This window comes from Heteronotia binoei, chromosome 10, assembly GCF_032191835.1.
Source record: "Heteronotia binoei isolate CCM8104 ecotype False Entrance Well chromosome 10, APGP_CSIRO_Hbin_v1, whole genome shotgun sequence".
Taxonomy (NCBI): domain Eukaryota; kingdom Metazoa; phylum Chordata; class Lepidosauria; order Squamata; family Gekkonidae; genus Heteronotia; species Heteronotia binoei.
The window spans coordinates 105,306,321-105,333,410 of NC_083232.1; the positions used below are offsets into that span (position 1 = coordinate 105,306,321).

The window sequence follows — 27,090 nt, forward strand, 5'->3', positions numbered from 1 at the left end:
ACCTTTACTAATTATCATGTCTTCTGTAAGATCAGCATTTATACATAGCCTTGCACGTTGTTCAGTGTATATTGCTTTTATCATTCTTATAAAGCTTTCTCCAAGCTCCATTTTCTCCATTACTGCAAACATAAAATCCCAATTTAAATTGTCAAATGCTTTCTCTGTGTCCGCAAAGAATAATGCTACTTCCTTTTCTGGATGTCTTTCATAATATTTTACAATATTTACAACAGTTCTGATATTGTCTCTTATTTGCCTTTTGGAAAGAAACCCCACTTGATCTTCCTTTATAAAATTTATCAAATATTGTTTAAACCATTCTGCCAAGATTCTTGTATATATTTTATAGTCATTATTTAATAATGAAATTGGTCTATAATTTTTTACATTAGTAACATCTCTATCTTCCTTTGGAATGAACGAAATAACAGCTTCCTTCCACATATTTGGTACTTTCCCTTTTGTTCTTATTATTCTGTTCTTACTCTGACGTTTCAGGATTAACTCCTCTTTGAGGGTTTTAAAAAATTTAGCTGTATAGCCATCTGGCCCAGGTGCTTTTCCATTTTCCATTGCATTAATTGCTGCTTCAATTTCTATTTTTTCAATTGGATTGTTCAAAACTTTTTGCATATTTTCTGCTAAGGGTGCTATTTTTACTCATCCATCTTTCTTTTCCTTATTTTAACACCATTAAATAACTTGGCATAATACTTAAAGAATTCTCTTTTTATTCCTTCTTGATCTACCACCTCTCTTCCATCCACCATAATTTTATTAATAATTTTACTTTCTCTCTTTTTCTTCAGTTGCCAGGCCAAATATTTTCCGGGTTTGTTTGCTCCCTCGAAAGATTTCTGCTGCAATCTTTTCAGATTCCATTCCAGTTATTTAAGAAATGTCTCATTTGCCTTTGTAATATTGTAATCTCCCTTATAATTTTCTTTTTCCCTGGCCTTTTTCTCAGTTCTGCTTTTTTCTTTATTTCATTTTGAATGTCCAACATCTGTTTTTCTTTTGCCCTCTTATCTTTGTTATTCAATGTAATCAATATTCCTCTCATTACTGCTTTATAAGCATCCCAGACCGTCTGAAATTCTATATCCTCTTTATCGTTTATTTGGAAGAAAGCTTTAGTTTCATTTTCTAGAGATGTCACTATTTCTTTATTTTGCAGTAAATCTTCATTCAATCTCCATCTTCTCAACTTCATAGACAATTTTGTAATTCACATTATTGGGTTATGGTCAGCCCCGATTTTAGGTAAAATCTATTTTCTTTGTTATAAAGCCTAAGTCTTTAGTGCCCACAACATGTAAATTCTGGGAAGTTTTGTCTTGCTGAAAAAAGGTATAGTCCTGCACTTCAGGATTAAATTTCCTCCATATATCCTCCAAATTTTCTTGTTTGACCAATTTAAAAAAAGACTTTGGCAATTTTCCTTCCTTATTATTTTTTTTTACCCCCAGACCTATCCAGTGTGTTCTTAATTGTTCCATTAAAGTCCCCCATTATCAAAACTTGGTCATAAGTCAGTTCATCAAATTGTTGTATAATGTCTTTTTAAAAAGCATCTTTTGCACCATTTGATGCATACAGTCCCAATAACAACATTTTTTTTTCATTTAATATTATTTCTACCACTTCTATCTTCATCTTTAAACACTAATTTCGGCTCCAATTCTTGTTTAATATAGAAAATCACTCCCCTTTTCTTCTGTTCGGCCAATGAATAAAATTCTAGTCCCAGTTGTTTATTTTATAAAAATTTGTAATCCTTTTGTTTGATATGCACTTCTTGTAAACTATATTACAATTTTGCTTTTTAATCCAATGAAACGTTGCCTTTCTTTTTTGTGGTGAATTTAGTCCATTTACATTCCAAGATAATAATTTGTAATCCATCATGGTGCAAATTCTTTATGTTCTTCATAAAACCTACGCAGTTCCTGTGTGCTTGTAATTGTAATCCCTTTTCCTTGCTGCTCAAAGCTCAGACCTTCAGGTATTATCCATCTATACCTCATTTCATTGTCACGTAGTTTTTCTGTCAATTTTTTGTATGCTTTTCTGTCATTTATCACTTGTCTTGGCAATTCTTTCATGATTCTTACTCTGCTGCACTATCAATGTCTTTTCAAAATTTTTATTCAAGATTTTTCCCACCATTTCTTTTGTCATATATCTTATAACCACATCTCCTGGTAGATTATTTTTCTTGGCATATAGTGCACTCTATACATATAGTCATACATACTTCTAGTTCCTTCAGGATCTTCCTCCAAAATTCTGCAATTATTCTTAGTATATATCCTTTCAAATCAGTCTCTTCATCCTCAGGTACTCCTCTCAGATGTATCTGGTTTTCCATCAATTTGCAGTCATGAATTGCCACCTTTTCTTGCATTTTTAGCAAGGTGGAATCATGTACTTTCACTCTCTGTTCCATCTCTTGCACTTTCTTTGATGTTACCACAGTCTCATTTCTGGGATCGTCTATATCTTTCCTTAGCTCTTCAATGTTTTTTCTAATTTCTTTTTTAGAAGCAGTTATGTCTCTCACCCCTTTCATCATCCTGGCTTCCATTGCTTCTAACTGCCCTTGCATTTTCTCCATTGAGGCAGTCCTTGCATGGGTTAATTTATGCTCTGACATTTAAAAAAACACTGAAAATTTTGACCTCTCTAAATTAAATTTAAACTATCAGGTCTGATAGAGTAAGGCTTGCCCTTTTCAATAAGCCTAATTTTGCCGTCCTCAGAGCCTCCTGGGCTCAATTTTTGAAGTTTTTATTTCTTCCAAAATGGCGGTCGCGACTTTCTGCTTCCCTTAAAAAAAATTTCCTTCAAAAGGCTTCTAAAATAATTATCAGCGATAATGTCCAATAGTATTTACCTTATAATTGTCATCTCTCAGCTTCACCAATTTTTAAAGTCCTGAACACTTTAAAAACTTTGTCTAAATTTTGACCTCCTAGCAATGGTCGCTGATGTTTTTCTATGATATTATAGTCCTAGAGTAGGCTAGCTGCTTCAATGACTTCCCTTTTCCATCCGACACTTCCTGCTTTTGCCACCAAATCCAGTTTTCACTGGTAAAAAGATCTCACGATGTTTGGCGTATTTCCTGTGTTGACTGTGAGAGCTGCAAATCTGTGACGATGGGGTTTTTTCACCAAAACCACAAGCAGACAAAACAATAAATTTCTTTCCACTTTTTAGCACTGTCCTTTAAATTTATAAAATTCAAATTTCGCCCTTTCTCCCCTTCTTTTTCCAAGCTTTCTTAATCTCGTATTTCTCACCTTCTGATTTTATTTGGTTTAACTTTAAATAGTCCCAGAATGAAGATAGTCATCAGTACCTTTTTCTGCAGTTATCCAGATTCAACACCGGTCTTATATAGCTTTAGATGTTTAGCAGTCTCAAAGAAGGTTAGGATCCTGTTGAGCTTATGTCAAATAAATGACTTTGGAAACTTCTGCAGATGATGAATATGCAACTCGTCTCCGGAGACCCCTCAAAGGAGCCCCCCCGGGACTCCCTTTTAGCCAAGGTAAATCTCCTCAGAGTTTCCTGTGCATATCTTGGACTGATCTCTGACTGAGAAAAGAAGGCAGTAGGCATTAAATTGCCCTCCACTACCCCAAACAGAAGCCCCAGCCTGCTCCCCTTCTGAAAAGCAATTCAGCTTGGGTTTTTCCAACCCCGGAAATCCACATCCAATTGTTCTTGTACTTGTTTGGCCATTTTTCCTTCCCCCAAAGAACTTGCTCTCAGACGTGTTAGCCTGGGAAATATTTGGCATGGCAAATGAAGAAAAAAAGGGAGAATAAATTTATAAACAGAATTTTATCGGAAGGTAAAAAACTTGTGGATCAAGCTGGAATTAAAAGGGAATTTTACAAATATTATGCTAAACTATTTAAAGGTCAACAAGTAGATAAAAAGAAAGTAGAAGTGTATTTGCAGAGAATAAAAGTAAAGACCTTAACAGAAAGCATGGAAAAAACTTTAAATGAACCAATTGAAAAAGTTGAAATTGAAGCAGCATTAAATTCAATGAAATAAGGCAAAGCACTGTGTCGGTTTCTCGGCAAAATTTTATAAAGTTCTGGTAGATACATTAGTACCCAAACTTCAAAAATTGATGAATAGTATCAGACAAGTTGGGAAAGTGCCAAATACATTGAAGGAAGCAGTTATTTCATTGATACCAAAAGAAGATGGAGATGCCACGAATGTTAAAAATTATAGACCGATTTCGCTACTTAACAATTACTATAAAATATATGCTAGGATACTAGCAGAACGACTCAAACAGCATTCGAATATTTTTATACAAGAGGAGCAAGCAGGTTTCCTCCCCAGAAGGCAAATAAGAGACAATATCAGAACAGTAATAAATATTGTAGAATACTATGAAAAGCTTCCAGGAAAAGAGGTTGCATTATTTTTTGCCAATGCAGAGAAAGCTTTTGATAATCTTAACTGGGACTTTACGTTTGTGGTGATGGAGAAATTGAAATTGGGAGTTGATTTTATAGGAATGGTCAAGGCAATTTATGTAGAACAACAAGCTAAACTTTGTGTAAATGCAGACTTGACAGAACAAATGACAATTAGCAAAGGAACAAGACAAGATTGCCCTCTATCTCTGTTGCTATTTATAATGACTTTAGAGATTTTGCTGATGCAAATCAAAGAGGACAAAGAAATAGAGGGATTGAAATTGAAAGGTTTTTCTTACAAATATAGGGCATTTACAGATGATGTTTATTAATGAAAACCCACTACAAGTGACGCCCTTGCTGTTAAACAAAATTAAAGAGTATGGAGAGTTGGCGGGCTTTCATATTAATAAAGAAAAATCGAAAATTTTAAGTAAGAATCTGTCATCGAGCAAACAGAATGAATTACAAAGCTTAACTGGATGTGAAGTTATCTCAAAAGTAAAATATCTAGTAGAGATTACGATGAGAAATATTAATTTGTATAAAAATAACTACGAAAAGCTTTGGCGTAAAATTGAAGAAGATATGTTAAAATGGAACAAACTGAATATGTCTATGCTGGGTAGGATCTCTGCAATCAAAATGAATGTTCTACCAAGAATGATGTTTCTTTTCCAAACAATTCCAATAGTGAAAGACCATAAACAATTTAATTTTTGGCAAAAAAAAGATCTCAGAATTTGTATGGGCGGGTAAAAAACCAAGAATCAAACTGAAAATTCTGACAGATGCGAAAGAAAGGGGTAGTAGATTCCAACTGCCTGACTTTAAGTTATATCATGATGCAGTTTGTTTGGTTTGGATTAAGGACTGGATAACTTTGCTTAATAGAAAATTATTGGCATTAGAAGGCCATGGAAATATTTTTGGTTGGCATGCCTATATATATTATGGAAAGGAGAAGATGGATGGATTTTTCTCACATCATTATATAAGAAGAAACTTGTTGAATACTTGGAAAAACATAACAAATATGGTGACAAAAGAAAACCACTATGGATTGTGCCAACAGAAGTCTTAAAGTTGTCTTCAGATCCACAGGAAGATAAATGGCTATCATATAAACAACTGCTAAAAATACAGGGAGGCAAGGTGGAACTAAAACTGGTGGAAGAATTGCAGGATAAATTTAATTGGTATCAATTGCAAAAAATTAAAAGTTTGGTGGAGCATGATATTAGAAATACAGGGATAAGGCAAGATCAAACAGAACTGGAAAAAATGCTGTTGGGTGAGGATGAAAAACTGATTTCGAGGATATATAAGTTACTATTGAAATCGTCTACAGAAGATGAAGTAGTGAAACCTCAAATGATAAAATGGGCAATAAATATGAATAAAGAAATACAAATGGAGACATGGGAACACCTATGGAAGAACTCTATGAAAATATCGACGTTACAATATAAAACAGCATTGTTTGAAAATGCTGTATAGGTGGTACATGACACCCAAGAAATTAGCAAAAATGAATAATCAAGTATCAGACAGGTGTTGGAAGTGTAAAAAACACGAAGGTTCTTTCTACCATATGTGGTGGACTTGCGAAAAAGCAAAGCAATTTTGGCAAATGATTCAACAAGAGATTTCAAAAATCTTGGGTTATAACATCAAGAGAGCACCAGAGGTATTTCTGGTGGGATTACAAATGGAAAGTTTTCCGAAGTGAGATAGAACATTGGTGTGGTATTTGCTTTCAGCTGCGAGGACATTATATGCGCAAATGTGGAAGCAAGATAAAATACCAGAGAAATGGGACTGGATCTTAAAAGTACTACACTGGAGTGAAATGTATAAGCTTACTAGAATCTTAAAAGACTGTAATTCAGAAAAATTTAAAGATGACTGGGAGAAATTTCAAAAATATATTGAAAAACAATGGAAAGTGAAGAGACGTTTAGTGATTTTTGATAACATTAACTGAATTTTTAATGAGAAGATAAAGCTGCAAATATTGGCTTTCATTTTAATAGGTAATTTAGCAAAAGGTTAGGTTATGAGATAAATAGAGGGTTAATTATAATAATAATTATTACATAGTCTTGGTTCATCTTGTGTTAAGGTAACTGTAATTTTTAGTGAAGATTCTATAATTGTGAATTTTACCTTTATTTTTTTTTTGTTTTGAACAACGGCGGTCATGAAATAGAGGAGGTGGGGGGAGGAGGGAATTTTGTAGTGTATTGGTTAATACCTTTAAGTATATGTTTGATGAATACTTTTCAATATATTGCAAAACAATAAAATTGGTTTTACACTGAAAACCACTTGGAACTTGACGAATAATTTTTCAAAAACCGGAGAGCCGAAAGTATGTCTCAATAGCGCGGCGGTCAGAAAAAAACTGGCGGGATCTTGGTGCTCCGCCTACTGGGCATGTGCGGATAGGTTCGTGAGCATGCCCAGTGGTCGGGACACAAAAATCTTTTGATGGAGCTTTTCAGTACCAGTAGAGTCGGCGCAGGCACCTGGAATCCCAAGGGTGTGATGCACAGAGACCACAAAGGAGATCATTTACTTTGTGTTATAATACTATTAATATTAGATGGACTGCTAACAAAACCCTTCCACTTTGCTTCCCCCTTTCCCTAACATTCCAGCAAGTGAGGGAAGCAGCAGACCACATCTGGGAGATCCAGAAAAGTTGGCTGCAATCCTGCTCTGAAGGTGCCCACAGCAATCTTGGGTGAACAGGAGCAACCGCTATTTTAGAAGCATTTTCAACTTTTACAATACATTCTTGAAACACTTTGTATTTCAGTTGGAAAAAAGCAATGCTGCCTAGTTGACACATGCCCATAAATCCTTAGGTGAAAAGTTCATTCACTGTATTTTTTGGGCTCTTGTAGGCAGACCTGGGCTGAGGGGCTTCTTGTACAGGAACAAAGCTCCTTGTTTTAGGAGGGAGCGCAGCAAAAAAAGGAAAATTACCTATTAAAGGTCAACAATTAGGAACAACTGAAACAGTTTCCCAATGGGCAGGGAACACCATGAAGAAAAGACAGGAAGAATTCTTTCCAGGACCCAAATCATAACATGGCTAGCAGTTGGAGGACCCGCCAATAGAACTCCTGAGAGCAAAATGTCCTGTAACAGCTGACTGGGATTCCCTCCATCTGCTCAACAGAATCAACATGCATATTCCAGCAAATTCAGGATTTTCCTAGCCTTCAGTGGAGGCAGGAATCCATAAAAGGATTATCCCAGAGAACTTTCCACCCCAGCACTGGCCATCTCATGGCATCTGGCGTCAGGAGTGAATGCCCTGCTGCACCTCCAGGGCAAAGGAGACCAACTCCCAAGGACAAATGACTTTGAGGCTAGATGGCTCCTGCATCTGACCCAGCACAAGCGCTCTAGATGTACACTGAAGTGTGAGAGTTTTTCTGGGGACCCCAGACGTTTCTCTAATCCTTTTCATCAAATAAATCAATAACTCAATTTCAGAGATGCATCATCATCCAAATAACCTCAGAAAGAATCATGTGTCCTTAACTCCCAGCTCCAAAGATTAAAATATGCCCCATCCCATAAAAGGCTCAGCTAGTCCCTCGAAAGATTATTGCCTTAAAAGGTAACACAGTTGACATCTGCAATGATTTGATATATGTGTGTTCCTTTAATTGCTAGTAGGCTGCAGTACAGCAAGGAGGGTGAATGAGTGATTGGTTGGGGACTGAGAGAGTGTGGGCGGAGCTAAGGAGTATGTGTGGAGTGGTGGGAGAGAGGTCAGTGGTGGTCTGAGAAGCAGCAGAGTCCTCTGATTAGAATCCCATCCTAGCGCTGGGAAAAGCATCCAGATTCTAGGGAAGAAGAATAGAAATGCACTTAGAGGGCATCTGAGGGGCTGGAGAGAGAGCCAAAACCTCAAATGTCAGGCAGTTGATTTAAGAAGAGAAAGGAGGATTTGTGAGTGAGGCATGTGGGAAGTGAAAGGGGAACACCTCAGTCTAAAGTCATTATTGTTCACTGAAAAATTAAACTATAAACATCTCGAAACCAGTATGCTTATTGTACAAAGTTTTGTTTCATATTAACCTGGAGGCCTGTGATCTTGATACCATAGGAGTCTTATCTTCGGGGCCACACAGTCCAACGAAGAAGCCCTAGAGGAGCTTGGGCACAATTCCATGGAGGACATTCCATAAAGCAGGGGTGGCCAACAGTAGCTCTCCAGATGTTTTTTGCCTACAACTCCCATCAGCCCCAGTCATTGGCCATGCTGGCTGGGGCTGATGGGAGTTGTAGGCAAAAACATCTGGAGCATAAAGGGTTTGGCACTAGCAGCAGAACACACAACCTTGTTCTCCCTGGAAGGACTAAGAGTCTGTCTTACCCGCCTCCTTTGATAAGGTTGAGGTCAGAGTCCACTTCGTCAGCCCCGTCAATGGCAACATCCAGCTACACACATGCAAAGCAAACACATTAACAACATTTTCTGCTTCTGACAGAATCAGAGACGATCAGAAGGTGCCTCATGCGGAATGCTGTTTTACACTGTGGCCCACCAGTTCCCCTGGAGGCCCACAAGCCAGCACAGAGGTCAAGGCCTCCCCCCTTGATATCCAGAGGATGACTGCCACTGAATAGGGAGGTTCCCTTTCATCACCATGGCTGGTGGCCACTGATGGATCTCTGCCTCCATTAGCAGCATGTGCTTGTGGCCATCACTACACCCACTGGCAGTGGATGCCACAATTTAATCACTTGTTCAATAAATATTTCCCTCTGTCTGCCCTGAATCTATTGCCCATTAACTTTGATGGGTTCCTCCGAGTTCAAGTTTTATATGAGGGGGAGAAAAAGCTCTCTCTTTGCCCTTCCCCACCCCAATTTTATAAAATTCTTATATTTCCATTTAGAAAAACCAGGCAATGCAGGAGGGGGCATGCCAGCCCCTCTTTATAGGAGAGGTGCCCCTTGAGCTCCTCTTTCCAGCTCTGCCATGTCCCTTTTGAGATATGGTGACCAGAACTGCACACAGCACGTCTCCAAAGGAGGCCTCGCCACCGATTTCTAGAGGGGTATTACAAGACTGGCCATTTTATCTATTGAGAGAGGTTCAGAGACTCCTGTTTCTTTGAAGAAAAAAGCAGGCTTTTAAGCCTTAGAGTCAGTATTGCCAAGACTTTGGGAGGAAATGCCCATGTGCTATTCTTCCAAGGTTCCCACTGAAGGGGCAGGTAATAATAAATCATCCTCCAATGGCTGCACGTGTAGTACAGCCAGAAGATCCAAAGATTGTCTGGCAGCCAGACATTCCAGCTCTTTTAGCATTATGCACCAGTAGGTGAGAACCTAGACTTGTTTTTAAGATGAGAGTTGCTTCAGAGGTGGTTTGCCATTGCCTGCCCCTGACATTCCTTGGAAGCTGCCCTCCCAAAGACCTGATGAGCTCCCGAGATATGAGGGGATCAGGCCACCCTGGACGAGGCAGGTCAGGGCAAAAGGGAAGGTCTATCTTGGAAAGGAAAAGAAAGGAAAGCTCTGATTCTGTGATAGAACGAAAGAACCATATAGATTCCAGGAGCACCCTTAAGATTAACACATTTTATTGTAGCATAAGCTTTCAAGACACATGGAACTAAAAAATAGTAAAGAGTCCAGCAGCACCTTTAAGACTAACAAATTTTATTGTAGCATAAGAAATACAGCTCTCTTCAAAGCATCTGATGATCAAAAGCTTATGCTACAATAAAATTTGTTAGACTTAAAGGTGCTGCTGGACTCTTTACTATTTTCCAAATAAAATCAGGATCCGAACACTATATTGGTACCAGGATCCTGAAAAACTGGAATACCAATATTTTTCCAGATCCAATATACTTGAACCTGAAAAATATTGTTTTTGATGCACACCCCTAGAGACCACCTGACACTAAGTATATGTACTTCTTGAGTAAAACGTCAGCACCTCACTTACAGGCTGATCAGCCAGAGCTGGATCCATCCCACAGGCCACCTGCGCGACACCCCTGCGCTACCACTTACTCAGCAAACAATTATGCAATCCCCCCCCCTCCACATGAAGACTGCTGGGTGACCTTGGGCCAGTCACAGTTCTCTCAGCACTCTCTCAGCCCCACCTGCCTCAAAAGTTGCCTGTTGTGGGGAGAGGAAAAGAAGACAAATGTAAGCTGCTTTGAGTCCTTAGGCCAGAGAAAAACGGGGTATAAAAACCAACTTCTTCACAGCGCCTTTTTAGTAAAGGCCTAAGTAAAGTAATTAGCTATTGGTTCTGTAACTTACAAGACACATTTTTAAACATATGCTTTTAGGCCTGTCCAGTTATTCAATCTTTTGGGAAGAAGTAATTACTCATATCAATTTTGTATTAGAATATAACTGATTTTTGAGAAGCCTTTTAAACTTTTATACTGTTTGCTTGTCTTGTAGAGACAGTCAAGAAAAATGAGCCGCCCCCCCATGTACGGGAGAGATAAGTGCGCATCTCCTGTAACCAATGGATTGAGGATCTTACAACCTTATCAGTATCTGAATATACAGCATATAGACAACAACTGTGCACTGATATATATTCTAGACATTTGGAAACCTTTTATACTTATCTGCAGACATGCTACCATTATTATACTTTGCCATGGCCACAGGCAAAGGAACTATTTATTTCTGTTTGAGTTAATTTAAAAATCAATAAACGTGGTTAAAAAGGAAGAGCAAGATAGTACTGAGAAACAGGAGTGAAGTTCAGGAACGGTATCAGGATTCAGGAAGACCTAAATGTAAATGAAACAAGTGAGGGGCTTAGCAGAGCCCATCTTGTAGGTAAGAAATGAACCAAGGACTCCATCACTGGAGACAGAAAGACTGCAGTTTAGACCCACTTCCTTGACTGTCTGGTGGGAGGTGCCCATGTTAAGATCCTTTCCCCCTCAGAGTCAGAAGGCTGGTTCACACAAGCATGACCTTTCTTGCATCAACACACAGCAACTTCCATGTCGCTATGGCATGTTCGCAGACATGACATGACACACAGAATTCTCCTAATGCTTCTGCTTCAGTGGAGTTTGTCCACGTATCCAGCAGTGCTTCTAAAGGAAAGCAGGCGTGTTCTGACTTTGTGGCCACAGAAAAGGGACCACATCTCCCCCTCCCCAACTGGGATCTTCTCGCATAGCCTGCTCTGGGCGCTTTTATGAAGAGAATCTAAATATACTCACAAGACATATTTCAGAAACAGCAACAGCAGCAATGCTGCTCATTTCTGAAACTAAGCTCCGTAAGTGGCTACTTTGGCCCATAACTAATATCACATATCCAGGTGGTGGGGAGCTGCACTGAGCCAAAGCAAAATCCAAAGGAACAAAAGCCACACCGTACTTTCTATTAGGACCAATCAAAATAACACAAAGCTTTGAAGATCTCTTTACCAGGCTGGGTAGCTGAACTTAAAAAGCCTGTGGATTTAAAAGAGTGCTGATGTCAGCTTGCAAGCTGCTGTGTTATTTTTGTTTGGTCCTAATAAAAGGACCAAACAAAATGCAAGCAACTGTCTGCTAGATACAAGCACTGACAAAATCTGAAGATGAACCCAAAGCAGACTGCAAGCCTCTTGATCATCTTTCCACCTGAAAACCATTCCTGCTGTCTGCAGAATGGTGAGGTGGAAGTCCCAGGCTTGCACCAAAGAGCACTGAGCCATGGAACACAAGAGCTACATCCTTCGAGAGAGGAGAATTAAACTCCCAACAGGGAGCACTGTGGGGGCTGGTGATCCAAGGCAGCGGCAGCGCCACCTCCAGTCTTCTTCTAACTTGGCATGATATTATCGGCCTACAAGAACCACCCCTTGTTGATGGGTTTGTCAGTCAGTCTCCCAGCTATAGCTGGGGAAAGGAGGGTGCTCTCAGATGATCTTCATAGGCAGCTGGATCAAGGTAGGTCAGCACTGCTGTCATTGCTTGATCTGATGACAGCATTCGACATGGTCACTTAGGATCTCACCAACGCAGAGATCCGTGGGACAGCCTTGAATTGGCTTGCCTCACTTCTCCAAAGTCAAGGACAGAGGGTGGTGCTAAGGGAGAAGAGTCTCACCACGATACTCTTTGGTGGGTGGTCTTCCCTGAGGGGAATACACTCCCCAATGTTATTTAACATCTATATGCGCTCCCTCGCCCAGCTGGTGTGGAGTTTCAGGCTGGCCAGTCACTAGCATGCAAATGGCACCCAGCTGTATCTGTTGATGTGCGACTGGCCAGGTGCTGCCCCAGATCACCAATGCGGCTAAACTGGCATCTTTCCCATCTGTGCCAGGTTGCAAATCTAGCCCCCTTCCTGTCTCACCCTCAGCCATAGTGATTTCTGAAACAGTCCCCTCCAAATTAGATCACTCTATGCAGGGCTTCCCTTGATGCTGACCTGGAAACGTCTAATGGTCCAGAATGAGGCAGCACGTGTTCTGATGGGAACTCCACTTTGAGCCCACATCCAAACAGTCCTCTACTACTGGCTCCAGACTGAATACCTCATCCAGTTTAAGGTCTCGGTACTTACCTTTAAAGCCCAGCTTATCTGCGGAACCACTCTCCTGGTACATCCCCCCCAAAAGCATTATGATTTATTTAATCTATGGATAAAGGGCACTATCTTGCGCTCCCTTCTCATGTGCTACCAGACTGACTGTTAGTAGTACTGGTAACAGCTGTTTTCAATATTTTAATTTATGACCAGTGTTCCCTCTAAGCAGAGTTAGTATGAGCTAGCTCAGTTTTCTAGCCTCTGGCTCACACATTTTTGTCTCAGCTCAGAAAAAAATGACTCCAGAGCAAACTAATTGATGCAGGAGCTCACCACTTGAATGCCAGGAGCTCGCAAAGTAAAATTTCTGCTCACAGGACTCCACAGCTGAGAGAGAGTATTGTTGTTATCCCCTCTGAGCCCAGGGGAGAGCAGGCTACAAATCTCACAAACAAAGAGTCCTCACAGGGAGGGCCAGAGCCATCAGTCGTGATCACCATGATCAGCCAGCCTGTGGGATCATAGTGCCCTAGGAAGGCGCCCCCCGCCATTGCCTTGCACCGCACTCCACTGCAACCCACCCCCCCCACACACACCGTGGCAAGGCAGCAGCGGCACCCCCTTCCCGTCCCTTCCCTCTCCGCCATGCGTTCACAGCCCAACACAGGTGAAACTTATCTTTAGAACGACTGGGCTGAAATGAAGGCTTGGCTCCCCCCTCCTTTCTGGAACCAGAAGGGAAGGGGGAGCCAAGCCTTCATTTCAGCCCGGTCGTTCTAAAGATAAGTTTCATCCGTGTCGGGCTGTGAGTGCCGGGGGGGGGGGGGGGAGCAAAGGGACGGGAAGGGGGTGCTGCCGCTGCCTTGCTGCGCACTGTGATCGTGGTGGTGGGGCAGGGTAGGAAAGGGAAGGGGGGTGCCGCTGCTGCCTCGCCGCCCACTGTGATCGTGGCGGCGGGGCAGGGAAAGGAGGGGTAGAGGCGGTGGTGTAGGGAAGGGGCGGGTGAGGCAGCAGCGGTGGCGGACGGCAGTAGCTGCCAGCAGGCGGAGGAGGCAGGCAAATTGGGTGCTTGCCTGGGGCACTGGGAGGGGGTGGGGAGCCCAAATTGGCACCCCTACCCTCCTGGCACCCTAAGCAACTGCCCACTTTGCCTACTGGGTGAGCCAGCCCTGGCCATGGAACCTGTTGAACTACAAAATGCACATGGAAGCCGGGGCACACCAAGACTGTGATCACTTACCTATTTATTATATAAACATTCAAATTCAATTACCGCTTCTGTCAAGAGAAATATAATGCTGACTTAGATTCTGACTCAAGAAGTATTATATGGACTGAAAGAACTTAGGAGCTTAGGCTGGCCAAAGATACAAAAAAACAACAAAAAAGAGTTCTGTTCTTATGCTCAGAGTAAGAAAAAGAGCAAGGACATGGTAGGCCCATTGTGAGGGCAGGAAAGTGAAATTGTAACAGGTAATGAAGAGAGGGCGTAACCGTTCAATTCCTATTTTCCCCCAGTACGGCCAAGGGCCACATAAAATAAATCTTTTCTACGTCTGCTTTTCCTCAGTCTTCTCTTCTGAGGGAAACGGTGCTCAACATGGCAAAAACAGAACATATAATGAGGATTTGAAGTTCTAACCTAGGATTAGCATAGGGGTAGTACATAAACACCTAGTTTCTTTAAATGAAACCAAGTCCTCAGGGCCCGATGAACTGCATCCAGGGGTATTAAAAGAACTTGTGGATGTAATTCCCCAAGACTCTGTCCATTATTTTTGAGGATTCTTGGAGAACAGGAGAGGTGCCAGAAGACTGGAGGTGGGAGAATGTTGTCCCCATCTTCAAGAAGGGGGAAAAGGATAACTACCGACCCATCAGCTTGGCATCTATACCTGGAAAAGTTTTAGAACAAATCATCAAATAGTCAGTCCTGGAACATTTAGAAAGAATGGCTGTGATTACTAAGAGCCAGCATGGGTTTCTCACAAATAAGTCATGTCAGACTAACCTGATCTCTTTTTTTGAGAAAGTGACTACCTTGCTGGATCAGGGGAATGCTACAGAAGTCGTTTATCTTGATTTCAGTAAGGCTTTTGATAAGATTCCACATACTATCCTTGTTGAGAAGTTGGTAAAATATGGTTTGGATCCTGTTACCGTTAGGTGGATCTGTAACTGGTTGACAGATCGCACCGAAAGAGTGCTTGTGAATGGTTCCGCATCCTCTTGGAGAGGAGTGACAAGTGAAGTGCCTCAAGGATCTGTTCTGGGACCTGTTTTGTTCAACATCTTTATAAATGATTTGGATGAAGAAATAGAGGGAATGCTTATTAGATTTGCCGATGATACTAAATTGGGAGGGGTTGCAAATACAGTAGAAGACAAACAGGAAGACCTCGATAGGCTAGAAAACTGGGCTAAAATCAATAAAATGAATGTTAACAGGGATAAATGTAAAGTTCTGCATTTAGATAGGAAAAATCAATTGCATGGTTATAGGAGGGGGAGACTTGTCTTAGCAGTAGTGTGTGCGAAAAGGAGTGGGTATGAGTGGATCATACGCTGAACATGAGTCAACAGTGTGATGTGGTGGCTAAAAAGGCAAATGCAATTTTGGGTTGTATCAACAGTAGTGTCCAGATCACATGATGTGATGGTATCGCTTTACTCTGTTCTGGTAAGACCTCACCTGGAGTATTGTGTTCAGTTTTGGACACCACATTTTAAGACGGATCTAGACAAGCTGGAAGGGGTCCAGAGGAGGGCGACGAAGATGGTGAGGGGTCTGGATATGTATATATTAAGAAACATAAATCTCTGACCTTCACTATCAGGTTACATGAAATACATATTGCAGGTAAAGCGCTATGTGTGATCAAAATATTGGTCAATAAAAGCATATTAATTGAGTGATATGTTAGCAAGAAGAATTGCAGATTTATACCCCGCCCTTCTCTCTGCATCAGAGACTCAGAGCGGCTTACAATCTCCTATATCTTCTCCCCCCACAACAGACACCCTATGAGGTGGGTGGGGCTGGAGAGGGCTCTCACAGCAGCTGCCCTTTCAAGGACAACCTCTGCCAGAGCTATGACTGACCCAAGGCCATTCCAGCAGGTGCAAGTGGAGGAGTGGGGAATCAAACCCGGTTCTCCCAGATAAGAGTCCACACACTTAACCACTACACCAAACTGGCTCTCTCAAGGCCACCTCACTATTGGTGTTTAAAAGATTTTTTGAAACTTTCTTTCCCCTTCAAAGCTGAAAATCCTACTTTGTTCAACAGTCAGCTATCAGGAAAGTTTAAAACCATTTTAATGGTAGGTTAAGTAACTGCAGCATTGCAATCTTAAAACTTCTGCCTTAAAACTTGGAGCCTTCCTTTCATGTTACAGTATTAGGTAGCCAGGAACACTGGCTAACATCCTTTTTTAACTCGTGTTGCTGAAGTGTTTATGCAGTAATCTTAAAAGGCAAATGAACAACAGCCTGTTTTCTATTCCTCTTTAATACTAGTGCAGATCTGCAGGACTAATTTGTTCAGCTTGATGGAACCTCAGGATGTTATGTTCTGTTCAAAGATATAATTTGCCCTAATGCAGTGGGTTGGATGCAGAGCTTTGCTTGGTGCTTGTATTCCAGAGAGAGGCAGATATTCTGCTTTATGGTTATGCGCAACTGTACAGGCTGCTTGGCAAATATGCCCATGGCTGGCAACTTTTGAATAGCCTGGCTGCGTGTTGGATTCTTAATTAACTGAGAGTTCTCTGTTGGGGTTTTCCTTTACCCTAGAGATGGGCAGAGGCCATCTGAGGAGGCAATGGCAGACTTTTTGGTATTAGCCTTTCACTAGTACATTCAGGCAGTTTGTGGTTTTCACTGTATGCAGCTGTTAGCTGGTCCTATCAGTTCCTAGGGCAGAGAAGGAAACTAAAAAGAAAATAGGTAAAGGTGCAAGCACCAGTCGTTTCCTACTCTGGGGTGACGTCACATCACAACGTTTTCACAGCAGACTTTTTACGAGGTGGTTTGCCATTGCCTTCCCCAGTCATCCAGACTTTCCCCCCAGCAAGCTGGGTACTCATTTTACCAACTTTGGGAGGATGGAAGGCTGAGTCAACCTTGAGCCGGCTACCTGAACCCAGCTTCTGCTGGGATTGAATTCAGGTCATGAGCAGAGAGCTCAGACTGCAGTGCTGCAGCTTTACCACTATGTGCCACAGGGCTCTCTAAGGAAACTGCCCCCAGCTAACTAAGGCAGTGTGAAGACTGCTGTTGCAAAGGCACTTAGGGGCTTTTTGTAATGGATGCTTCTGTTGTACAGGTCAGATTTTGATGTGCCTTACAGATGTTAGCTTTTAGCATTGACACCTTTTTGTCACAGTTGCCTCCAATAGTCAGTCAACATATCCCTGATATTTAGGTTGACCTTTGGTAATTCAGGAAACTCAAATGGGTGTTTACCCCTCTGCCAGGCAAGCACATAAGTTCTTTAAGTTTGTTCGGTATTGCATTGTCATTTAATTAATTTATATCTAGATTAGAAGGACAAGATTCACTACTATTAACTTTCTTTTTGAGTGCAGAACAGACATAACCATTGGATAGCACAAAAAACAACAACATAATGCTGCAAAGAAAGATCTTAGGAAATGTTTAACTCCAAAGAGCACCAGTGCTAGATGCATTCTGGAATCCTACCACGGGCTTGTTAGCACTGTCCTGGGGAGTCGGAAGTGAGACACTGATGCTGATAATACCTGTACTCCTTTGGGCGCACATTCTATTTATGTTACCACTAGCCCTGCAGAAATCATTGTTCATATTTAGACAAAGGCTTCTGGTGTATTCCTTCAACAACAGATCTTTTAATTTAAGGAACAAATATTATTACCATAGTCAAAATTAAATAAGTTGATCATTCAGACTACTTATATTTACTTTGATGTCTTTGTTTCCCCATCATTGATTTACCTGCATTCTTCGAATTTGTCATAATACAATTATTAGCTAAATTTAATTTTAAATTGAGCAAATAATCATTCTTCCTGTTCGAAAAATCCCAGTGTCTGTGTGTCAAGCTTCTCTTTTGTCTGCGGTTGCAATCTGCTTTGTGGTATGGTGAAGCACTTGATGCATGAGTGGAACCTGTTGTTGTTCAGTCGCACAAAGTCACACTAGGCCCTCCTGTCCTTCACCATCCTCTGAAGTCTGCTCAAATTCATGGTCGAGCACCGGTTGTTGGTTCAGCGCCTCACCGATGCGGGGATCCAGGGGTTGGCCTTGCAATGGCTTTCCTCTTTCCTCTGTGCTTGGGGACAAAGGGTGGCGATCAGGGGACAATCGTCCCAGAGACATCCGCTTAATTGCGGGGTGTCTCAGAGGGTGGTGCTCTCTCTGATGCTGTTTAATATCTATATGCGCCCCCTTGCCCAGATTGTCTGGAGATTTGGACTGGGTTGCCATCAGTACGCTGATGGCACCCAGCTCTATCTGCTGATGGATGGCCGGCCTGCCTCTGCCCCAGAAAATCTGGCCCTGGCGCTACAAGCTGTGGGAGAGTGGCTCAGGTTGAGTCATCTGAAGCTGAACCCGACGAAGATAGAAGTCCTTTGTCTGAACCATGGTGGCCTGAGAAGGGAAATCCCTCTACCAGCCTTTGATGGGGCTCCACTGATATCGGCACCCAAAGTCAAGAGCTTGGGGGTGCTACTGGAGCCCACATTGGCTATGGAGGCCCAGACAGCAGCCACTGCGAGATCCGCCTTTTTCCACCTTAGGCAGGCACGACAGTTGGTCCCTTTCCTAGAGCACAGCAATATGGCAACAGTGATTCATGCAATGGTCACTTCGAGACTAGACTACTGCAATGCCCTCTACATGGGGCTGCCCATGTCTCGAATCCGGAAGCTGCAGCTGGTGCAGAATGCAGCAGCCAGGCTGCTATTGGGTCTCCCTGTGCGGGACCATATACAGCCAGGGCTGCGGAGACTGCACTGGCTGCCAATAGTATTCCGGATTCGCTACAAGGTGCTGGTCTTTACCTTTAAAGCCCTATATGGCTGAGGACCTACCTACCTTAGAGACCGTCTCTCCCCACATATTCCCCAGAGGGTACTTAGAGCTGGATCACAAAATCTATTAAAAATCCCCGGGCCGAGAGAGGCGAGATTGAAGGCTACTAGAGAAAGAGCCTTCTCTATTGCGGCCCCCCACTGGTGGAACCAACTCCCAGACGATGTTAGAGCCTTGCGGGACCTTGCCCAGTTCCGCAAGGCCTGCAAAACAACATTATTTCGAATGGCCTTCAACCAAAGTACATAGATGCCCAACACCACTGAATGTATCGCATGAATTTTAGCACCAAAACTGTTGTTTTAAAATTGTATTAAAAATTTCAAACTGTAAACTGTTTTAACTTCTTAATTGATTTATTATTGTAATGGTTTCTATTGTTTTATTGTTGATATCACAATGCTGTTAGCTGCCCTGAGCCTGCTTTGGTGGGGAGGGCGGGATATAAATACGAAAAAATAAATAAAAAATACTCTGCTCTGGTAAGACCTCACCTGGAGTATTGTGTTCAGTTTTGGGCACCTCATTTTAAGAAGGATATAGACAAGCTGGAACGGGTCCAGAAGAGGGTGACGAAGATGATGAGGGGTCTGGAGATCAAGTCCTATGAGGAAAGGTTGAAGGAGCTGGGCATGTTTAGCCTGGAGAGGAGGTGGCTGAGAGGTGATAGGATCACCATCTTCAAGTACTTGAAGGGCTGTCATATAGAGGATGGTGTGGAATTGTTTTTTGTGGCCCCAGAAGGTAGGACCATAACCAGTGGGTTGAAATTAAATCAAAAGAGTTTCAACATTAGGAAGAACTTCCTGACTGTTAGAGCGATTCCTCAGAGGAACAGGCTTCCTTGGGAGGTGGTGGGCTCTCCTTCCGTGGAGGTTTTTAAACAGAGGCTAGATGGCCATCTGACAGCACAGCAATGAAGATCCTGTGAATTTGGGGGGAGGTGTTTGTGAGTTTCCTGCATTGTGCAGGGGGTTGGACTAGATGACCCTGGAGGTCCCTTCCAACTCTATGATTCTAACAGACCAGCAATGCCAAGAATATTTTGGCTCAGATAAAACACTTCACATTCATCATGATGTGACTTCCTCTAGCACAACCAACCTGGCAAGACAATCTGACTGTTGTTTAACTCTTGGGTGGTCAGAATGATCATCAAAAAGATTTCTCATACTGCCCTGACATCTACAACATCCAAATTTAAACCTTTGTTGAATTAGAATATCTGCCAGCCAAAAATAGTCTAATGACCCAAGTTTTTACAGACTAATACTCTTCCTTGATTCTTCCAACACTGAGCACCAGTGGCTGGGAAGCAGAGAAGGAAGCAGGGAAAAGCAGGGTAGAGGTGACACAGGGGGGAGAAAGAGGAAACAGTGGCGGATGGAAAAGTAGTGGCCCTCAGCAATCCTTGCAGGTCCCCTCCTTGGTGGCATCTCTTCATTCTGGTACTTCGACCCAGCCTATTCTGAAAATCCTCTGCATCATCATGGGGGGGTGGGGGGAGGCACACACAGCATCCAAGAGAGAAAAGCAGCCTGTTACCTCTGGGTGTCGATCCAGGTCACTTAAAGTTAAGCCATTCTGCAGAATCAACTGGCGTGCCTACAGGGAAAATTAACAATCAGAATTCTTTCTCAAAGTCTGAAAAACAGATTAATTCAGCAACAATCAGAGATGTGTCTATTTTTATTATGTGAGAATATGTGACTAACTTTCCAAAAGTAGCATACTATTCTGATCTAAAAATGAAATCAGCAAAATGATACTGAGAAACATCTCCCCCTCCTTAATGAAGAAAGATTTCAGTTTCTATCCCTTCCCGATACAGGCAAGGGCAGCATCCATTCCCTTCCATGGGGAAAAGGCCCGATCCTCACGGAAGTGGCACCAGGGCAGCTAACCTGTGATGCCTAGTCAGTCATTTGGACTCCAACGCAACAAAAAATGGCACCCCCTCACCTGGGAGTGAGGGTTCATCATTTAAACTCCGTACCCCCATATGCTGGTAGTTCCGCTGTTTCTGCAAGAGACCAACATTTGTTTTGTGATTTCAGCTGTGGATATTCCACCCACTACCCAGATGGCAAAAATTGAGGTACATATGATAACACAGCATAGGGTGCAGCAGTTTCCAGCTCTCCAATATCAGGAATTTTTGCTATTTTGCTTGTAGAAAATGACAGCATTTCTTCTTCTTTAAATCTGACACCACATTGCTAAAATGCAAGTTCTATTGGATCAGAACTTGTAACAATTTTGTCTTTTCAAAAAAATAAAATAAAATGCAATATTCTATTATTATGAGTATTCATTTATTTCCATCCTACTTTAACTAAACAACATTTAGAAAAACAGCATTCCTTGCTGCATAAGTACTTAACATTTATTTTAGGATATCCAGCAGAACTCCTGGATCTAGAGACTACCTGATTTAACAGAACAATGAAGCAATTACATATATCCTATGCCTCTTTAATAAATAAGCACGATCACATAAAGCCTTCTAGGTCAGTAACCTAACGAATGTTTGCTGAAGTACATTGCCCTATGTCCCTTGGTTTAGCGGAGCACAGCCACACTGCAACAAGAAATGGAGTGATCAGGACACTGAAACTGACCACACGATGAGGCAACTGAGGATGATTTTAAAACACGATGCTGGCAAGAGAAGGGAAGTTGCCACATGATTTTGCACAAGGCTAGCATTTCACAGTCTTTCTTGAGATCTGAACTTCAACCACATAAGCCTGAACCAGCAGTCCACAAAATCTGGAAGCGTGTTATTTAATTTTTGGTTAGCATCACCAACACCTCTAGATGGGGCATAATATTTACATGGAGGGCACAGACCCAAGCCAGGCAGCCAGTTCCCAGGTGCTGTTAAGGACTGTGTGCTGTGAGCTCTCAGCCAGCAGACCTCACATCTACAGGGCCATTTTATGTTCAGTTAATGTGCTGTCACAGAGAGTTGTATTCCTGTTGAGGTACAGCATCATTTCTCTTTGGAAAAAACCCAAAGACAACACAGGAGCAAGGAGAAGGGACAAATACATCTGGTAGTGCCCTAGTCTGCTGCTGGGCCTACATACCAGTCAGTGTCCCTACAAACACGTGCAGTACCTCATGGAAGAATTAGAGTTATCCATTGCTGGGCCTTTTGCCCTAATTTACATGGTTTTTTTTGCAGGGAGGGGGCGGAAGAGAGGGGGATTTAAAATGAATTCAAAGAATCACCAACTTAACTATTGCTTTCACCCCTGACCAACTCTTTTTTTAAAATGGGGGCACTGCTCCAGACAGCCTGCCTCATGAAAAAGAAACCGTCTCCTTTTCTTCTTCCCTCAGCAGCTAGAACAGCCATGTCTACAACATGGAACATCCTGACACAAACCTGTGGCATCACAAATCATGGGAGTACCTACATAATGGCCAAGCTCTCTAACAACATTAACCAAATTGAATGTTCTCTCTCTTTCTGGTTTCCTATTCCAGAATATCTAATTTCACAAGAATCCATCCCTAATATAATTAATGATATTTCCTTTTGGCAGAGTTTTTTACTGTTACTTATATTGTTCAAAGGCAGGGACTATCTTGGTTTATCCCTGTTCAGTTCTATGTAAATTATAGGTAAATTTCCTTATGAAGGTTTCAGCTTTACAATACTTATACTAGCTAATATTTGAAGTTTATTGTGCTTAATATTTGAGTTATAATCTTGCTGAACAGTATTTATGTACCCTGCATATGATGATCAAACTGCAATAAAATGTATTTGAAATAAAGAATTAGGAGCTACTATCACGTTTATTTAAAGTCTGCCTTTCTCACTGAGATTCAAGGCAACAAAAGTCAATGCAACAGACAGCTCCAGACAGAGGATGAGATAAGATTCGTGGAGGAAGATAGGCCTATCAGAGGCTTCCAGTCATGGTGACTAAAGGAAGCTAAAGGAATCTCAGTGCCAGGAGACAATATCAGAGGAAGGCCTTGGTCTCTGTGCCCTGTTGTTGGCCCTCTAGAGGAACTGGTTGGCCACTGTGTGAGATGAGATGCTGGACTAGATGGACCCTCACTGGTCTGATCCAGCAGGGCTCTTCTGATGTTCTTCTCAGGGGAAGGTCTCAGCCTCTCTGCCGTGTTGTGGGCCCTCCAGAGGAACTGGTTGGCCACTGTGTGAGATGGGATGCTGGACTAGATGGACCTTCACTCGTCTGACCCAGCAGGGCTCTTCTGACGTGTTCTCTCAGGGGAAGGCCTCAGCCACTCTGCCCTGTTGTTGGCCCTCCAGAGGAACTAATTGGACACTGTGTGAGACAAGATGCTAGACTAGATGGACCCTCACTGGTCTGATCCAGCATGGCTCTTCTGACGTGTTCTCTCAGGGGAAGGCCTCAGCCACTCTGCCCTGTTGTGGGTCCTCCAGAGGAACTGGCTGGCCACTGTGTGAGACAAGATGCTAGACTAGATGGGCCCTCACTGGTCTGATCCAGCATGGCTCTTCTGACATGTTCTCTCAGGGGAAGGCCTCAGCCTCTTTGACCTGTTGTTGGCCCTCCAGAGGAACTAACTGGACACTGTGTGAGACAAGATGCTAGACTAGATGGACCCTCACTGGTCTGATCCAGCAGGGCTCTTCTTATGCTCTTAACAGGATGCAACATAGAACTAGGATTACAGCAGTCTGAAAATAAAGGCCCAAATATTAGATATGATATGCTACAAAATGCAAAAAATATTATGTAAGTTTAAAGCAAAACATACAGCAAACAGGGAACACATACTGAACATGGTGGTAGAGTCCACAGTCCACAGTCCCATTCCCTTTATTATAGCACCTTCTCAAAACATTTTGTTAATGATGCATTTTGTTAATGACGCGCACTCAGGCTACCTCAGAGAATTATTAAGATAAACTGAAGGAATGAGGGAAGCTGTGTTTTACCCATGGGGGTATAAATGAAATAAAGAAATAAGGAATTAGGAAGCACAGATCTAACCAGGGCCTGGAATGAGGTGCACCCTGATCCATTCCAAGGACAAACCCATCTTAATTCAGGCATTGACAGACGAGTAGGCGGCAATGTCATTCCCAAGAAGCTGATGGAATGTAAAGTTAACCTGCATTTTAAGAAGACAGGGTTCAGAACACACCTGAAAAGATGTAGGGATACAAGTAATGTCGAGATTCTCTCCTTTAACTCTTGTTGCTGCAGGGGGGAAAAATCCTGGGATAAGAATCAGCAAGCCAAATGTACATCAAAGACCTCTGCTCATCTTTTAAGTGCCCAAATTACTAGGGTTTACTCTGTCTGCACAGAATAAAAACATCAAGAAAAAACATGTGATGATAGATCCGTTTACTACAAACATTGTTATTCTATCTTTATTCTATCTTATTGGGGAGGGACGGTGGCTCAGTGGTAGAGCATCTGCTTGGGAAGCAGAAGGTCCCAGGTTCAATCCCTGGCATCTCCAAAAAAGGGTCCAGGCAAATAGGTGTGAAAAATCTCAGCTTGAGACTCTGGAGAGCCACTGCCAGTCTGAGAAGACAATACTGACTTTGATGGACCAAAGGTCTGATTCAGTATAAGGCAGCTTCATATATGTTCCATCCCAACAAAGTCCCCAAGGCAGAGAACATAACAAACATTAAAAGCTTTCAGCATTAAAACCGCATTTTAAGCAACATAAAAATAAGTAAGCAATTCAATAAAACATATAAACACAAACACACATAATACATCTAGGTAAGAGGGCCAATAACAGTTAGTGGGGCGGGGGATGCCAAACAAAAGAAGAACTTGGTGTTTGCAGGTTTTGATGGAGGACAACAGTTTTTCTGGCTTCATCCACGAAATTTCTTAGGTGCCAACATTCAGCAAAAATCTAATTAAGTGCTTTACTCTTGTCAGCCCTTTCCAAAAGACCACAGAATCTGGACCACCTTATCTAAATGTTGATCACATCACCACCTCTTTGCCTCCCCCAAACCTTTGGTTTGCAGATTGCTCAGGAGAAGGGGAAACTGGCCTCTCATGCAACACCAAGCTGCAAAAGAAATCTACCCTGCTTTGGACCCTCTTCTCTCTGTACTACTGGATAGAGCTGAAATTTTGTTCAAACGCACCTAAGACATATATACATTAAATTTGTGTGTGTATTTCTGTGTACATGTACAGTGCAATACACACACACAATATTAAAGTTTTGAAAATGCATCTTATGTCCTCTTAAGTTTGATAACAAAATGAATGTTGGATAGGTTTTGATTCCCCCCCCCTCATGGTTTCAATATTTCCTGGAAATTTACACCACTATTTTAGACCCAATATGCAATTAGGTAGAGGAGTCCAATCACTGGGCCTGCCAGGTTGGACATCACTGGACGTAACCTGGGTCTGTGCTTGTGAAGTCTAGTGCCTGAAGGCAGTAAGCCACATCACATCTTGGAACTGGCTTCCTGGCCTGGGCTTGCATATGCTGGGATTTACAGACACATGCTCTACATAAGCAACAGTTCCCATTTGGAAATGTTCTTCAGCAGGACTGGTTTGAACCTAGGCACCCACCACACTCTGGCCTGGATCCTCCCAAAAGTTGTCAGCAAGAGGATTCTTTCTATCTGCACAACATGGCCTCTCCCTGCTCAAGATGGCCCCGGACATGCTGCTCCTGGGGACTCCCCTGAAGAACAGGAGGGAGGGAGCCTGCGGTGGGAGAGGGAAAGTGGCAAGAGGTCGGTGCCATCCTCCCTCCCTCCCTGGAAACAAGGGAGCCACCCCTATAGGAATTCCCCGAATCAAACCCAGCAGCCTGGACAAGAAGGAGGTATGGAAATACATACCCAGCCGATTTACAGCATGGACTACAGTAGAGCCGCTGCCAATTCCAAGGATGTGGTTATTCTACAGATGGAAAGAGTCACGTCAACATGTTGCACGTGGCATGCGCAAGGGCACCAACGCGGGTGGTCGTGCCCCTGGCTGCACGCGGACGGCTCTCGAGGGCCGCCTGGATCTAAGCAAGCGCCCCGCCAGGGGGGTGAGCCGCGGAAACCTCCTCCTCCTCCGGGGGGGCTCCGGCCCAGCCGCCTCGCCCCCCACCCCGCTCACCTGCACGTGGGCGTCGACTGCGGCCCAGGCGGCCCTCCGCTTCGCCTCCTCGGCCAGCGCCATCCCGTCGCCGCCGCGCGCCCGCACTAGCCGGAGCCGCCCGCACCACGCCCCCCACAGCCCCATCCCCTCAGCCACACCCCGTCCGCCGCGCATGATGGGATTTGCAGTGCCCACGCCCGGCCCCCCAGCGCCCCCGCCGCCCCAGGGACTACACCGCCCACAAGGCACCTGGCCGGACGCCTTCCCCCTCCCCCGCCGCGCATGATGGGACTTGCAGCGCCCGGCCCCGCCCTCAGGGGTGTGCTTCACTTCAGGATCCCTCGCCAAAGGAAGGCGCTCTCTGAGCATGCGCAGCAGAATGCCCCGCCCTCCCTCCTCGACTCCGCCCTTCTGGGGTCGCAGAAGCCCCGCCCACAGGAGGGAGGGAGGTGGCTCTGCGGAGGCCTTTCCCACATTCAGAATCGGCCACGTCGGAGGCTCCCGCGGAGCCCAATCAGGAAGAGGCGGGCCTAGGCAGCGTCCAATCCCGTCTCTCCGTGGCCCGCACCCTCCTCACCCGCACACGGGGCAGGGTTTGGGGAAACGCGCCTTGGGATTGGCAGTGACTAACTCGGACACCTCCCTCTCATTGGCTGGCTTTTGATTGGCTGGCCCCGGGTGGTGGGTGGGGGGAACGGCCTCGGTGTCCAATCCTCAGAGTGTGTCGGGGCGCTATGGCCAATGAGGGGTGGGGGCTGGCGCAGGCGTGAGGGCTTGGGCCGCGTCCGGCAGCTGTGTCGCTGGCCTCTTTGCCTCTGTGTTTCCGTCCCTCATGAGGTAACGGGGCGGGCGAGTGGCCCATGCCGGGGCGGCTGCTGCGAGGCCCGAGGGCCCGTCCTGGTGCTGGTCGTGGC

At 43.4% G+C, this 27,090-nt stretch overlaps 1 protein-coding gene across 2 annotated transcripts in view; it reads right to left on the reverse strand.

The window, feature by feature from the left end:
* The window catches only part of RPIA (ribose 5-phosphate isomerase A), a 53,176-nt gene extending 26,896 nt beyond the window's left edge, over window positions 1-26,280 (reverse strand). For both annotated transcript variants that reach the window (XM_060247871.1, XM_060247870.1), the window contains exons 1-5: window positions 26,195-26,280; window positions 25,927-25,987; window positions 24,234-24,289; window positions 20,622-20,681; window positions 8,854-8,918 (exon numbers count right to left, since the gene is read on the reverse strand). In XM_060247871.1, coding sequence (XP_060103854.1) covers window positions 8,854-8,918; window positions 20,622-20,681; window positions 24,234-24,289; window positions 25,927-25,987; window positions 26,195-26,257 — 305 coding nt within the window. In that variant the 5' untranslated portion in view covers window positions 26,258-26,280. The remainder of the gene's footprint in view (window positions 1-8,853; window positions 8,919-20,621; window positions 20,682-24,233; window positions 24,290-25,926; window positions 25,988-26,194) is intronic.
* Window positions 26,281-27,090: the final 810 nt, after the last annotated feature.